The sequence below is a fragment of the Zonotrichia leucophrys genome, chromosome 4 (assembly GCF_028769735.1).
Source record: "Zonotrichia leucophrys gambelii isolate GWCS_2022_RI chromosome 4, RI_Zleu_2.0, whole genome shotgun sequence".
NCBI classification, from domain to species: domain Eukaryota; kingdom Metazoa; phylum Chordata; class Aves; order Passeriformes; family Passerellidae; genus Zonotrichia; species Zonotrichia leucophrys.
Genome location: NC_088173.1, coordinates 54,806,095 through 54,822,594, shown reverse-complemented (window position 1 = coordinate 54,822,594; position 16,500 = coordinate 54,806,095). Strand labels below are relative to the sequence as shown.

Here is a 16,500-nt window from a genome sequence, read left to right as displayed (position 1 = left end):
TGAAGATCTCATGTGCTGCACATGCTGAAGACACCCATGACTTTGGAATTACTGTCTGGAAATTTTATTAATCCTGCTGGCTCAACTATATGTGTTATGTCTCAAAAAACTATCTGAAATTTTAATAGGCTTTCTGAGCCTCTGGCTCAGAATTTATCTCACAACCCAGAAATACTATTAAAAACAAATCACTAATTTCATCAAACAAATTGTTTCTAGTATAGAAAAATTCTACTAGTAGAAACTTACACATTGTCAAAGCATGCAGACACAACAAAGTTTGCATTGCTATGGAAACAAAGGTTATGCTGGGAAAACCAACTTGCAAGTGACTGTGAAAAGTAAGTTTATAAGAGTGACACTTTCAGCTTGATCTTGAAAGACATATTGCAACACAAGCATCTTGGATTAGAAGGTTGTTTTTATTTAGTTTTCCACAGAGACATGTTTCTTTCACCTCTATTCTCACAAATCTGACATCAAAAACTATCAAGATATATATATATACATATGAGCTATATAGGCAGAGAAATCTGTCAGTACAGCATTATTCTCCTTCTATCAAACATTCTAAGAAAAACAAATATGGTCCCTTCCATGCCCATCTAATACAAGAAAAACTGCTAAGTCAAGAGAGAATATATATATATATGAGTCTAGTTATTCATAAAAGAGTAAAAATAAAAAAAATCTAGTTTCGGATGTTTAAACAAAACATACTTTATACATTTGGCTGAGCTGAAATATTGTACCTTGCCAAACGAAAAACTGCTCCCTAATGGTAGGTTCCCTAGCAGCTCAGTAGGTATGCAAGGCATGCAATTCATTTCCTGCCAAGGCAGAGAAAAATGGGTAGGTCTGAGGTTATATTGCTAGTGTGCTTGAAAAATATCTTAGTTGTTAATGCTATAGACTGCATATACATATTTCGACTTTTGGTCTCCTTGAAACTTTCCCAGGTAAAACTTTTGGGTTAAGTGTCTTTTAGCTCTCAGTGATGGAGCGTTCAATGGTAGGTGAAATAGGAATTTCCAGAGCATTACAGTCATCAGTGAGGAACACCAGGTCCTGGAGAAACAAAAAACAAAACCCAAAAATAAACAAACAAAAAACAAATAAACAAACAAACAAAAAAAAAAGAAAAAAAGAAGAGTAAGATTTATAAGAAGGAAGGCAGAAGACAGCACAGTGAGAAGCCAGGGCCTGAGTTTTGGTGGTCAGGGGACGGTGTGGAGACAGGCAGGGCTGAAAGCAGGGACTCCGTCCCTGTTGGTGCATCTTGACCTACCCTTCTGCAGTAGGAGATCAGGATCGTGTACAGGCTCCGGGCTTTTTCCTTCAGCTCATTCACCTCAGGCACTCTGTCACAGCCAGGGTAGGCCACAAAGTCACGGAGCTTTGCCAGCACACAGTAATTCTGCAAAGCACGCAAAAGAGGCCTGTGTAACCCTGCACAACACAGATTTATGTTAAGCCCACCACTTCCAAAATTCTTACTGCTGTGTGGGAGCCTTGAATTCCTACCTCTATGTACATGTAATCTATGCAACCTTTAGTCAGGCAAATTACTCATTAGTATTTTATAACAAAGATGTTTGGTCCAAATAAGTGCTTAGAAAATTGCATGTATACGGTCTTAGTTTGCCAGCTAATTTCTCACATGCAGCAGCTCCAATGCAATCAAATCTGCTCGCATAGTAGGTGGAGTATTCTACACAATAGGTGCACTCTCTCACTTTTTAGAGAGCACCTGATTTAGGAGATGAAGAGATTATCAAGGTCTCACAGACTGATTCCTCTGTTCCTGTACAATAGGAGGAACCGTGACCAATCCTGATTTTTTCGAAGCAATTTTTACCTCAGACTTTGTGTTATCAAACTAAAACACAGACAACATGAATTTCACAATGTCCTTGTGAAGCAGGCAAATAAATATTCCAGCTTTTGCTTTAAAGCCAGGGAAACTGAGGCACTGGAATCACATTCCTTGGTCTTTGCCATGATGTGAGACATTGGCAGCTCTGGAATTGGGATATAGAGAGTCCTGAATTACGAGACTTGATGTAGTTGCTTATGAAAATATGTGTCAGAAATTTGTTTTTTCTGATATTTTCTATTTTTTATCTACTCTGTTGAACACTGGAAAAAGAAGCAAAATGTATCAAATACCCCACTGCAGAACACTAGGATACTAACTGTGTGTGCAGGTTATTTTTTCTTAGCTGGGAGCCAACTACTGGTTTTTTTTTCTCAGTATCACACTTCCATATCCTCAGGCACACTTTTCTTTCTACATTTAACAAGTAGCTCTTTAAAAGAGAAAAAGCCAGCAAGGTATTCCTGTATTGCTTTTTATTAAAACTAACTGCCAAAAATCACTCAGGATATAAAATGATGTAGATTTATTGAGTGAAGAAAGTTAATTCTAAATTTCTTCTTTTACACTATTATCCAAAGTTTTGTTTGCACTTACTTAACTTCTGAAAAGGCTCTGTCACAGTAAATTAATTGTGTGCATATGGTAATAACTTAAAAAACATTCATTTCCTAATTTTAAATTTTTTAATCAAGTAAAATCTTAGAAAGACCATTAGGATAATAATAAGATTCAAACTAACTTTTTTTTTTGTTACTTACCTACCTAGTTAATTAAACTTTTAAATATCCTTTTAAATCACTCCTCTGAGGTATAATATTAAAAGTTATTCTCACTTTTCATTGACTGCTTTTCCTGCACAACAGTAAGAAAAGTGTGCAGACTTACGTGTATGTCCAAGTACAGCCTGGGCAGTGTCCCCACGCACGAGTCCTGCGGGAAGGAGGAAAAGCTCACTGAGATTTTGTTTGGAGAGAAATCGCTCTCAGAAGTGGCAGCCTGCAGCGTCTGTGCAGGAGCAGTTTTGAGGTGGGCTCACCACAGTTGTGGAGGTCTGCAGCTCCCTGAAGGACTCGGTGATTTCCTTGCTCAGAGACAGCACCCTGGAGTAGCAGGTCGGAGGGGCTGCGCTGGCAGCGGAGAGCAGAGCAACCAGCAGCAGCAGCATCTTCATGGTGGGCAGCTTGTCCAAAAGAGGAGGAAGGGAGGGAGGGAAAAAATCACTCCCACTGGTTAGGTAGGTACTGCTGAGCATCAATGAGTAAGCTGGACAAATCAGCCCTCAATTAAATAGTCTCCTGCATGAGCAGGAAGAAAAGCCTGGGGGTGGTCCGAGCTGCGGCTCACTGCCGTCTTGAATTTCCTGCCAGCCGTGAGGCAGAGCTGCAAGAGCTTTCCTGCCCAGAGCAGGGAAAGAGGGAATGAGGGTAACCAAAACAAACACCACTGGCTCTTTTCTTTCCAGAAGGAAAACAACATAGTGAGCACCTCAAACAACAGAAATACGTGTAAGGAAAAGCACTGGGTTCTCAAAGTGTCATAGGTGCTAATTCTCTCTCTTCCCTGAATTTGCTGCAGAATGAGAGAAATCCTTCCAAAAAGCAAACTTCCCCAGCACAGGAAGGACGCGGACCTGTTGCAGTGAGTCCAGAGGAGGCCATCAAGTTGATTGAAGGGATGGAGCAACTCTCCTATGAGGAAAGGCTAACAGAATTGGAATTTTTATGCCTGGAGAAGAGAAAACATCAGGGTGACCTAATTACAGCCTTTCAGTACTTGAAGGAAGCCTAGAAGAAATATAGAGAGGAACTTTTTACAAGGATAGGGAGTGACACAACAAGGAATGGCTTCAAACCGAAAATGAGTAGGTTTAGGCTAGATATTGGGAAGAAATTCTTTCCTGTGAGGTTGGTAAGACACTGGAACAGGTTACCTCTAGAATTTGCGGACGCCCCATCTGCAGAATTGTTGAAGGCTGTGTTGGGTTACATTCTGAGCAAGCAACCTGGTCTGGTGAAAGGTGTCCCCATCTGTGACAGTGTGGTTGGAACAAGAAGATTTTTAAAGTTGCTTCCAAAACAAGCCATTCTATGATTCTATTATTCCCAATTTGTCAATCAAAGAGTAGTGCTTGTGATGGCTGCTTGGGAAGACCCATGTACATATATATTTGTAGTCTCAAGCAAAGTGAATACTTCTGTATATGGCTTTGATAAAAGTATAAAAGTTATTTTGCTTTCTGGGTTGAATTTATGAGGCTTTGTTCTTTTATTAGATTCCAGACGGAGCTGAGAAATCCAGATGCTGGGATACAAGCCTGAAGCTGAACATATGTTGTTTTATATGTTAATTGTCCTATAAAATGGAGGTACCCTTGAATGAAGAACTGATTATTTTGAAAGTTATGCCACCCCCAAATTTTTAAATTCAGATTTTAATAAGGTATTAACTAAAACAAAAAAGTATCTGATGAAGTACTGCAGTCCCCTGACATTGTAGTACACTAGGAAGATTCATTTTTTTTTTAAGGTGGTAAAACTAGTTTTGGAGAAAAGGACATACTCTATATGTTGCAGAGAATGAGCTAAATGCACCAAAACACCTGGGGGAAACAGGAGAACAGGGCTGTATATTACTGTCTTTTTATGCACTTCTTTGCCTTCATAAAAACCAGCTGGTTTACTAACAACATGTGCTCCTGAATGTTAAGTGGTAGATCCTTGGAGAGGAAAGAAAAGCTGGGAGTCCTGGCTGTGGGAATTTTAGGAGTGCTGGATCATGTTTTTGGGAAGAGTTGTCTGGACAAGACAGTGAAGAGGCCAGAGGGGTACAGGTAGGCTTTTGAAAGGGTCCCAAGTGAAATAAACAGGGCCAGGAGACTTCTTCTCCTTTATAATGCCTTTATTAAAAGTGATCAGCTCAGGATTGGGCGGCTTGACAGGGCTGCAGTCCCCGTCGCGTCTCCCAGGGCGACTCAGAGGAGGAGGATATGCGCAGCTCCGTCCACTAGGAGCAGAGCCGGAGATCCAGTCCTCATGGGAGCCTTAGGACGTGTTGTCCCTGTCAGATGTTGCCTTTGAGCCTCGGCGGCTACCCTGGTCCCGGCGTTGGGACCACTCCCTGCTCAGGGCGAGAGGGGCTCCGAAGGCGTTCAGCATCTCTGCAGGCTCAGCACTCGGCTCCTCACGTCCAGACATCACTTTAGTCTCTCAATTCTTATTTGGCTCGTTGTTTTTGGGGTTTCCTCGTTGCATTTCGAGTCGGGGTCCCACAAAGCATTCTGGACTTTGGAGTCACTTTGCATAACCCCCCCCACCCTCTCAGGTGTCTTCACTATGCTAGGAAAAGAACACCTTAGCCTCGGGGAAGGGCCATTACCTCGCCCTAGTCAGGGCTTTTACTAATACAAAAGGAGCGATAAGCTACAAGGACCTGTGATTACAATAACAAAACACGCAGGACCTTGGCAGGGACAGAGATCTGGCTGCCTTTTTGTAACTTTTTCTCACAAAAAAATATTAACCGAATTTTTGTTCATAACACCAAGCAGCCAGACCATCAATGTAAACATGTCCAGGGAAAGGATCCTACTGCCTGGGAGCCTTGCTGGGGAAAAAACAGACTCTTAATCACCATCTCATTGCTGTGATTGTAAAGAATAGTTGAAGGTAGGAGCGAAATATTATCCTTCTATCACAGTCATGTTTGGCAAGCTGCTAAAGTGTTCTGCTCTGCCAGAACAGCAGTTTTCTGAACAGCATAAATGGTCTCCCAGTACTACTAGTCAGCAACCCAGCTGCTGCCAAGGATGACTTAGGAAAGGAAAGACTGGATCCAGGCTTCACCAAAACACTTAATCAAATTTAAAAAATAAAAAATGCCAACCAACCAACAACAACAACAACAAAAAAAACACCCAAAGCTCCCCTGCCCAAAACCCAACCAAACCAAAAGCACCAACAAAACAAGCAAACACCCAAAACAAACAAAAACCAAAACCAAACAAAAACACAAAAAAAACCCCCACCCCACAACAAAACCAACAAAACCCTTTCCCCAAATAGCTATTTTGTTAAGGGGAACAATTGCTGAGACAATTTGCTGTGAGAATTTTGCTCAGCTACCCTCAGAAACAGTAGGTTTTTTTTTTTTTCCCTGAAAAACCACAAAGTACTGGAATTTAGTTTCCTCACCCACATCTTTTCCCTGGGCCAGATTTACTTGCATAGCTGACTCTGACCCAAATGAGTATTATCCAATATCCAGTATCTCATCAGCACTACTGCCTATCTCAGCATGCAGAATCTGCAACTCAGCTAAACAAAGACAAATACTTTCTTCTCAGTTATTTCTATTTGTAGCTCATCAGCAAGATTATCCTTGATCTCTGAGTGCATTCCATTTATGGTCCAGGTATGAGTAAATAATTTCTTCTTTCTCTAAGAAGCTCAGAGGTGTCTTCAGGAGAACTTGTAAGTGACACCAGGCACGGGGAGTCCTTTCAGTCTGGGGCACCTGGCACATCTGTGAGCCAGATACACAGCTACCAAAGCCCTCCAGAATCTTTTCAGTGACTGTTTTTATCTAGTCACTTATGCAAAGCCACTTATTAATTCTGGTGCATTCCCCGCCTTGGGCAGAGAAGGTCTTTAACAGGGAAACACAAGCTGTTCTTCACAAAGGCTAATAGCCTCTTACAGGCAATATTCAAAACGGACATGGAAATGGAATTTAGAGCTACAGGGGGGGAAGGGGGAAAGGATCAAAATATATTATAGTCAAAATTTGCCTAAGGATTGCCTCTATGGAGAAGCTGCTCTTTACAGCCCTTCCAGTCTGTGGGACAATGCTCAGGCTGGCATTAGCGGGGAGCACAGCAGGAATCAGTCAGTGTCTCCATATTTGTTACAACCATCACTCTGGGGATATCTCCAGCACAGACACATCTTTATCATGCTCTTCTTTCAGTGAGCATGGGGCTTCAAGGGCTCAGGACCACTCTCACAGTTTTGCATTAACTCTTAAGGCTGATGATGTCACCATATCTCTGAGTGCTCTTCAAAGTGCACTTATTTACTCTTATATCAGGAATATTCCATAGCAAAGACAGACACATGGGCTGAGAAGAAACTTAGAAGCCTACAATGACAAAACTATCATTTTTATTAAAAATGACATATTTTTATTAAAAGAAAAATTTGACTATGTTGTCTTTTTGCTTCCAATTTACTGAAAACTCAAACAATAATATTTTTCTAAAAGTCTAGGGACTTACTATGCAGCCAGAAATTCCTCCCATGTTTGAGCAGTCTACCAGGGTGTCCGCCAACTTTTGATAGAAGCCCTTGCAAGTTGCTGATTTCTTAATACCAAAACCCAACTGCTTAATGAAAATGTTGATTTTAAGATTGTTGGAGGCTGTCATGAGACACCTCATGAATTGAATTTCTGATTATATTGAAAAATAGGAAAGGTAGAACGTAAAAAGAGTAAAACAGAGGACGCCCTGTGTATTTAAGCAACACCTCAAAGCCCAAAGTGACTCAGTTGTTTGCTGTGCTGAAGGTGTCACTTCTTGCTTCAGAGCAGGGATTAACTGCTCTGCAAGCTTCCAGCTCAGAACAAGACTTTTTGGAAAACTTGGCCTTTTGGTAAGGTCTCATGTGTTTGTCATGTTTTTCCTTGCTGCACAACAGTGCACTTTGCTGAGGCTTTCCATAAACATCAGCTGGAATTCAGTGCAGAGGTTTTGCAATCTCACATTTTCCTGAGTCTGCGGGTGCTGGTGCACAGCACTGGCACTTTCCTGGCACAGAGGGAAGTCTGATGTGGCAGCACTGTGGGCCTGCATTTGAAGCTGGGGTTAATCCCATCCATTGTTTTGTTTTCTCTTCCTTGATAGCAGTAAGATTCTGCTGGTGATCTGTGTGGTGTGGCCAAGCTGTGAGCAGTGGGCAAGGCAGGCAGGGTCTCAGAGCTGTCTCTGGGCTGGTGCTGCAATGCCCTTTCCCCTTGATAATTAAGCAAAAGTCCTTTTTCCTTACTCAGTGGCACAGGCTTCTTTTTTCTTTCCTGTTATTGTTATTTTAAAAAAATTTACATATATATTGAAGAAACTAATGCTACTGCCCAATAGCCTTTTCTTACATAAAATAGTTATAGAAGCAGATAAAGCCATCTGGGTCAAAAAAAGAAAGTAGGTGTCCTGAAATCTGTTGGTCTTGCTAGCACAAACCTTGCACTGGGTACTTTCCCTGAAGGAAAACATATGCAAATGGGGAGTCCTGTGCTCCAGGGCAGAGACAGGACAGCCCAGCAGAGCTGAGAACAGGAATCACTTCCCTGTGCTGTCTCAGACTGGTTACATTTGCACTGTCTGTGCTGACCAGCCCTCTCTGCAGGCAGTGCCCAGCCCACACTTGCAGCAGAGCAGGGGCTCAGGAAGCAGCAGTGTCCTGCACCCAGAGGGCACAGGGTGCTCTGGAGGATGGCAGAGCCCAGAAGAGCACAGAGATGTCCACACCAGTGTCTGTCATTGCAGTGCAGGCATTGCCTGGCTTGTCTCTGTGCTGGCTGCTGTCTCCATGATGGGATAATGGTATTTCCCAGAGACACTGTGGGAACTCGGCCATCAGCGCCAGGGAGATGGAGATTATGTGGTTTAGCCTTGTCAGGGATACTCTTTTCAGTGACTGCAAGGCCTATTGATTCAAGTAATGCAGGATTTAGAGGCTTAAGCCTTCACCGCCTTGCTAAGAAAAGTCAATTTTAGCTTGGAGTAACTTGCAGACCTCTCCAGTGAAATAACAGTGGTGCTTTCAGCCTGCCTCCCTCCCTGGCCATGGCACAGGCAGAGCTGCCTTGTCCCAGGAACACACAAGTGCCTTGTCTGGACCCTGCCTGGGCTTTGGGACCACTCCTGTGTGAGTTACCCCAAGCTAACACCATTCTTTATTAGCACTGCAGTCAGGCTTACAATAGCAGGGTTTCAAAGAGGGAGCCTTGCTCATGTTTACAGCAGCAGTATTTCAAGTTATTCGCACTTTCCTGCTGTGCCTTGCTTTCCATCCTCCTCTCTCTCTCTCACAAGCAAATGTGGCAGATAGCTCCAGGTCTTGTCTTATCTTTGCTGGTCGGCTTCCCACCCTCCCTGATTACCCTCCTGATGAAAAATTATGTCAGCCACCAAGGAGTTTACTGGATGTGATAGAAAGAAATGTATTCATCTACCAAATTTGTCCCTGATACGAGCCCCCTGGGGAATTCAGATGTTGAAAAATGCAGGGTCTAAGCTCTCTGCTGTCCCTCCAAGGAGCTCTAGTCTGCACTGTGGTTAATATGCAAGGAGATGAGGGACTATAATTTTTAGGACTGGTGTTGCAGCACCTTTCAGAACAATTATGCCACTGAAGGAAATAATTGATGAGACTGAAAGTGCAGCTCTGTATAACAATCCAATCCAAGCCAAACAAGAATCCAAAGAGACTTTGCTGAACCACTGCCTACACAAGAGCTTTTTAGTAGCTGCTTAGCATGCTAGCAGGCACAGTTTTCTACTTTTTCTTGCCTAGAAAACTGCAAATGTCATAGCTTGTGTTGTTGTGTGTATTTCTGGATACAAACAGTACTCCCAGCAATTGCAAGGTAACATAAATTCTCATCTCAGCTGGCTGAGAAGGCAAAGTACAAGTCCACACAATACATCAGGTTTCTTAGTTCTGCTTTCTTCCTGATCATGGCTTTCAGGTTTTATAACTAAGCACAGTGGAAGAAATCCTGCCATCTCTGAAATCAGTAACACAAGTCACAGACTCCTGTGGATCCACATTCTCACTTTAGATTAAAACTTGTCCAGTTCAGTTGGCCTTAGCAGCACCAAAGCCCTGAAGCCAAAGTAAGAGTAAATCAGTCACAGTTTTTCTTGTTTCTCACAGAGAAACCTTTGGAGTCCTGTGAGTTGGTGACACAACATACATTCAGAGCTTTGTCAGTCCCTTGAAACCAAATTATGTGAAAAATACCTTGTACAGCTAAAATACTCTTCTAAGGAATATGAATGTATAAAATAGAGGGGGATAGCTGAGGATCTGTTTTACTTGCTAATATCCAGAAGTGATGAAAATGAATGGAGGTTCATTTTATTAAAAAAGAAATCCATAAACTTAGTAATTGTATTTTTGTTCTGCCAGCTTGCCTTGAAACAAATGAAAAATAAATACCAGACAGTGTCAGAAACTGGTGTTAACAACAGACTGTGTTTCAGATGCAATTGCCACCTAAACCTGAACAGCATTTCTGTTTTAAATTCTTTTGATAAAAATAAAACATAAATTATTTTTTGATAAAAATAAAAAGGATCTCTTTTGCTTCTGAATCACATATTGACTAGGTGTCCCTACAAGTATGGTTTTAGTTTGGTTTTGTTGAAGTGGGATGACTAAGGAGAGAATGAGTTGACGATACAAGGAGTGTAGCTGCATACATACATGGTACAGCTGATAGTTTGCTATGAGAATTAAGACTGCAGCTTGTGGTGGGTCTTGCTGGAGATTGTGGTGGGTACACCCAGAGATTGCGCTGTGTCTTGGTTTGGAAAGACAGGAGTCGGCTAAGGAAGGCAGGAGCCTCCCCTGAAATGGAGAATGTAAACCCTCCACACCCCTCCACATTGCTATAAATTTTAAATTAAGGGGCTCTCAGGCAAAAATATGGGAGCAGGAAAGAACAGTTCTTTAATAGGGAAAAGGAAAAAAATAAAGGACAAAATAAAACAATGCAGTACACTAGAACAACACCGACAGAGTCAGAACCCAACCTGACACCCTGTGGGTCAGGGTGCTGGTGGCAGTCCAATTGGAAATGTGGCTGCAGTCCTCCTGAAGTATCAGGGGTGGTTCTGTTGGAGCAAGGGGGATCTGCAGAGAAGGACGTATTCTTCCTCTGAAGATTCCATGGAAGAAGAGACAGCTGCTGTTCCTCTGGGAAATCCAGTGGAGAAAAGCCAATGTGGATGTCACAAAAACCTCTGGATTATATCTGGGTAGCAATGCTTGGCTCCTCCCTCTGGGCGGAGCATCTCACAATGAGATGTTAGATCTTATCAGTCATGCAGTGACATTCAATAGTCTGTTATCAGATGTCCCCTCCCGAGGGAGGAGTGATTGTGGTCACTCAAAGAGAGAGATAAGGCAAACTGCCCACTTGACAAAGGTAATCTGCCATACAGATGGTAATTGAGAACATCTTGCGTTACAATCTTCAACACCCTGTCATCCTCACAGGTAGTTTTGAGAACATTTGCAGGGATGAGGTGCTGGACAGGGCCCTCCTGCCTGCAGGGCTGTTCTCAGGCAGCTTCCCAGAGAGAGCCCAGCTCTGGGTTAAGCCAGCCCTGGGATGAGCAGTGCCGGGGGGAGCCCAGGGCAGCAGGTGCCAGGCCAGGGATGTGTGCCCATGGTCACCAGCTGGGTGGTGGCAGAGCCAAGGCTGCCTCAGGGGCCTTCCTCAGCAGAAGTGGCTACTTACTCTCACAGTTTTATAAACTTTTGGTTTATAATTATTCCCGAAAGAAACAAGAAGTAGTGACACAAGAGTGAGACAACATTACAGCTGGGTAATGTAGTGAGAAAAGCACTGAGGGATGGCACAAAGAGAAATATTTTGAATGAAGAATCACTCTTGTTGGAGAGACATATCTTTCATGTGTAGAACCAGCCAAAGTCTTAAACATCTACACCTCTAATTTTGGACCATTAAGCTAATTTCCATTGGAAGGCTAATCAAATTAACATTTATTTTCCTCTTTCTATTTAGCTGCAGCTTTTCTTGTTTTGTTTTGTTTTGTTTTGTTTGTTTGTTTGATGTTTTGGAAGGGTTGTGGCTGGGAAAGAGAGAACTTGGCCTGATTTAAGATGTAAATGCAATTCTATCAATCTTCCCCTCTGCTAATGGTCTGCCTGGGCATTTTAAGGGCATATAGTGAAAAGGAAATTGTGACTGCTAAAGAAAAGCTACCCCCTGCTGTTCCTGTTCATATTTATTTCACAATCAGCCCATTGAAATGGTGTGATTCACACTCTGATGCTGTCGTTGTCTAGCTGGCAAAGTCACTGGAGAATTTAAAGTTTCCCAAGCTGAAAACTAGGCAAACTGCATTTGGGCAAAAAGCAATCTTATCAGCAATGAGAGTTAGTTATGTCACTGCAGTGATCTCTCTTGCTGAGAGCTGAGGCTACCCTTGCAAATGAGAAGCTCTCTTGAAATAAGCAGCTGTCTTCAAAAAACTGAGAACTGTTGCTTTTGAAATGTAAAGTGTCCTTCTGATATACATATATATAGAATACACAAGAGTGAAGTCACGCTAAAGTCTGCAGGGAAAATTTAAATGTTCATTGTTTCTCAAATAAATAGCCCAAAAAGGGTAAAAGCATGAGTGAGTGTGCAAGACGGAAAGAGTATTCCCAATTCCCCAGTAATCTTGAGGAAATACTAAAGGAAAACCATGTCTGTTTATCTTAAATTATCCAGACTTAATGTACTCATCACCTTGTAACCAAGCAGCTTGTGTGAAATAATGACTTCCTGGTAACACAAAGACACACAGCTGAAGTTTTAATCTGTATTACTCACAATCTATCTTTGTGGCAAGTATAACCATACACCCTTCCACTGACCTAATGTCAACATTTAGGAGTCTGTATCAACATAAATGATCAGAAATAAAAAGCAGATAGCTAGAGACTGGATTAATGGAAAGAATCAAATCCAATAACACTATGTGTTTGTCTATGAGATTTCACATAAAATTTCTACTGTAGTGCAAGAACTCATTATATGTTGACTATGGAGGATGTAAAAAAAAAAGGTGCCAAGTTAATTACTACATACTTGCTCATTAATCATGGGATAAATGCTAGCCACTTGTTAGAATTGCCATGAAATAGGTGAATTTAATCTTAGGATGTGTCAGAGGAGTTACAGCCAGCAGGGACAAGGAGATATTGTTGTCAGTATAAATGCAGGGATCTGCTCATTGGGCATGTTGGCCACTTTTGGCCACCCATAGCTGTGGAGGATGAATTCAGGTTGTGTGGGGTGCAGAAAGAAACAGTGAGAACATTCAGTGTATGGGAAAGTTAGGACAACACATCCATATTTCCCTTCTACCTCTCTTTCCTTGTCACCCCAGTTACTCTTCCATCAGCTGGGTCCTTGCCCTGCTCTCCTGCCAAGGCCAGCTCTGAGCACTCCATGTCCATCAGAGCCTGCCTTGCTCACAATCCATTTTGCCATGGCTGCTGCTGGGAATTCTGTAGTAGGGGATGGAAAGGGAGGTGTTCCTCAGCCCACTATGCACATACATCCCAGCCTCCCAAGGTCAGGCACACTGAGGCTGTAGAGCCCCGGCAAAGCTGGAACCCTGCTTCTGTGCCTTGGTGGCTGACCAGTAACTCTCACTATGTCTGAGGTGAGAATTGAAGCTGCAGAGGCACAACAGTCCATGGTTTTCTAGGAGAGAGCTCACAGCTGCCTGAAATAGAAGCTGGAGGCCTTGGAGTCCAGCCCAGAGAAGGACGTGACAATGCCCTGGCCAGAGGAGGACAGTTGTCCCACCTGCTCTGAATGGAGCATTTTCAGTGCTGTGCCAGCAGCGCTGTGCAGCTACAGGGTGCTCTCAGAAAGGCTGGTTCTGCTCCTGGGGAACATAAAAAGCACATGTACAGGCAGCAAAGCAGCTGCTACACACACAACATCAACCCGTTTTACTCATTAAATATAGGCTAACAAAAAAGATTGGCATCAACTTTGTTCACATCAAAAAGATACAGTTCCAATTCTCCCTACTGCATAATTTAGGTACATGAGCTTCTGTAATAATGCAATGGGCAGAGAATGACAGCATTGTCCACACCATTGTCTCTCTGACACCAAAGAGAAATGAAGCAAATGGAGTCAAAGAAACCAAACACATTCAGGAAAGTATCAAAGTGATCAAAGCAGACTCTTTGATTCTGCTTTACACACACTTTTCAAAGAAGTGTTACATTTCCAAACACACTCTGTCCGTTCTTGATGCCAATAAACCAGCTCTGTTTAGCTTTATGCTTTGATAGGAGTAGGAACAAAAAAACTCTTCAGTGAGCTGCATTTTCTAAGCCTTTCCATCAAATGTTGAACTTGCTAGGAAAAGGCTAAATGTATTTGTTGTTCTTTGAGGAAGCTGAACCTTCGTTGAGGGAGACCTGGTGTCAGGCCTGAGTAGCCCTATAGACAAATCAGCATTTGCGAGCAGAAGGAAAAGCTCTGAGCAGATTTTTGTTCATCTGTATTTAATACACCTCTTTGTTAGCAGACCAAGCCTCAGGGAAAAAAAAAAAAAAGCCAAACTTACAAGGCACATAAGAGCATTTTGGAAAAGGTGTCTGACCATAGTCCTTTTATAGCTGGAAAATATTGATTATTTTTATTTATCCATCTCCCATTATTTTCCCAAAGACATAGACAAGGTTTCAAGGCACTTGATTTAAATGCACTCAAGGAAAATACTATTTTTTCAATGTTATCATTTGACCATTAATGATGTCAAGCATGACATTTTCTTATACCCTGGCAGGATGTACTCCATTTCTGTCTTTGTAAAATCAGATTTTCTCTCTGTGCTGCAGCGACCGTGAAGCCCAAGCTGCCTCCAGGGAGGTATTTTGTTTAGCTGTGTGGACACATTCCTCCAGGAAATATTGAAGCCAAACCACACACACACACACACACACACACACACACACACACACACACACACACACCCCCTCTATTAGAAGAATTCAAAGCTTGAAGAGAAAACAAACCAGTCCTGGGTCTGGAATCTGAACTTCAGCTCATGTTGAATTGTGTTTTCACATTCTTTGTTTTTACCAGCTGGGCTGTGGACCAACATAGGCATTTTCTGAACACAGGCAACACTGTCCAAGAACAGCCCTGCATCCTCTGGTCGTGTCAGAGTGGGAAAAAGAAAAAAAAACAACATGGAAAAAAATATTTGCATATCCAGCACTAACATGTTTCTGCCATGTGTGAGACAGACACGGAGAGTGGTGATTGTTGTCATGAGTCAGAGTTGGTTGCACAGTATGTGGTTCTGGAGGAGAATCTTTCAAGTCAGGAGGTAAGAGAAGTCATATATGTATGTATGATTACTCTTTTTCATGCATTCTTCTCTTTTTACTCACCCAAGGCAGAGCTATGAGGAAAATCAAGTTTCATTTTACTCTTGAGTGGAGCCAGATGCTGGCATCCCCCTTGGCAGCTGGTGTCAGGAACTGGACAACTGATACAGTAACTTGATTAAAACTATCAGGGTCTCACCCTCACTTAGGACTTGGCTTCAGCCCTGAAACAGAGCAGCTATTAGGCCAGAGCCTCTCTGAAATTCTATTATATCCTAGGGCTTTAATTTTTGGTTTATTTAACTCACTCTCTCAGGTGCTATTAATTGAATTTTATTTTTCAAGATTTTTATTATTTAACTTTTTTTTTTTTTTTTTTTTTTTTTTGGGTAGATTCTGATCACAGGAACTAAAGTCACCAGGGATTTGTGGGCTGCTTGTATGTGGTTCAGATGACCAAGCATGAGGACAAACCATGAGGTGTGCTTGTCCTGCCAGACCCAGGCAAAGTCCCAGAGGATCACAGCCCCTCATTGCACTGAGTTCAAGGACTCTCTCTCCTGGGGCTCCCATCATTACAGCTTCCCCAAGTGCAGCAGTGGAAGAGTCAGAAGCTGCATGGTTCTACCTTAGGTGAACAAAGGCTAAGTAAGAGATGCACGATGCTGCAGTGATACAGAAAAAATACTCCACTCATGGTGAAAACCTCACAAGCTCTGAAATGGATGTTGCAGCTTCTTTTACTAAAAATCACTGCTAGATAGGCATAAAGTTTTTATAAGTATTTTGGGCAGTGTTGAACACACCATCATTTAGTAGCAAATGAGTTTATTAGAATTCTATAAGTAATTAGAAAGCAGATACTTAAAAACTAGGATAAGACTAATGTAAATGAGGGTGTTTTTTCCCCTTCAAATTATTCTGGTACTTAAGGTAACATGAAACAGTAGATGTGACAACTATATTCTTAGAAGAAATACAAAATAATTTTGGGTTAGGCTGCTGACATTTAGAGATCCTTGGCACAGAATTGGTGTATAAATTCCTTGAATTCCCAGTGCAATCCCTGAAAGACCTTCAGCTGTGTTAGAGACCAGCATCAGATGCTGACCTTTTTTTCAAAGAGAGCACTGATTAAAAGATGATGGTGTTCTTCTTGGGACACAGCTCAAGGTTCACAGGCTGCTGGTGAATTCAGTAAGGGCACCCTCTGACTTAAAACTGTGTGCATGTGTGTGCCAAGAGCATAAAAAACACCCAGAAAAAGTTATGGACAAAGACTTGTGTACAACTACCTACTCGAATGAGGAATGCTTAGGTGGACTCTGTGCCGGAGCTTTTAATGCATAATGCAGAATCTTCTTTAATAAATCATGTGGCCAGTGGTCCTTCTGAAGCATAGGTGCCTTAGGGACTATAATGATTTCTCACTTTTTTTTTTGTTTATGCATGCTTCTTAAAAAA

General features: G+C 42.1%; 1 protein-coding gene across 1 annotated transcript; it reads right to left on the bottom strand.

The window, feature by feature from the left end:
• Positions 1-403: 403 nt before the first annotated feature.
• CYTL1 (cytokine like 1) lies at positions 404-3,179 on the bottom strand. The gene is made up of 4 exons (XM_064712403.1): positions 2,916-3,179; positions 2,765-2,809; positions 1,289-1,417; positions 404-1,068 (listed from the first exon to the last, which is right to left on the bottom strand). The coding sequence occupies exons 1-4, from the start codon at positions 3,129-3,131 to the stop codon at positions 985-987; spliced, it is 474 nt and encodes a 157-aa protein (XP_064568473.1). The 5' UTR covers positions 3,132-3,179; the 3' UTR covers positions 404-984.
• Between the last annotated feature and the right edge of the window lie 13,321 nt (positions 3,180-16,500).

Excerpts from the sequence above, each read along its gene's own strand:
- CYTL1 (XM_064712403.1), bottom strand. The coding sequence starts at position 3,131 with ATGCTCAGCAGTACCTACCTAACCAGTGGGAGTGATTTTTTCCCTCCC. Across the intron at positions 2,810-2,915 it reads TGCAGACCTCCACAACTGTG|GACTCGTGCGTGGGGACACT; the intron begins GTGAGCCCACCT and ends TCCTTCCCGCAG. Across the intron at positions 1,418-2,764 it reads GGCTGTACTTGGACATACAC|AATTACTGTGTGCTGGCAAA; the intron begins GTAAGTCTGCAC and ends CGTGCTTTGCAG.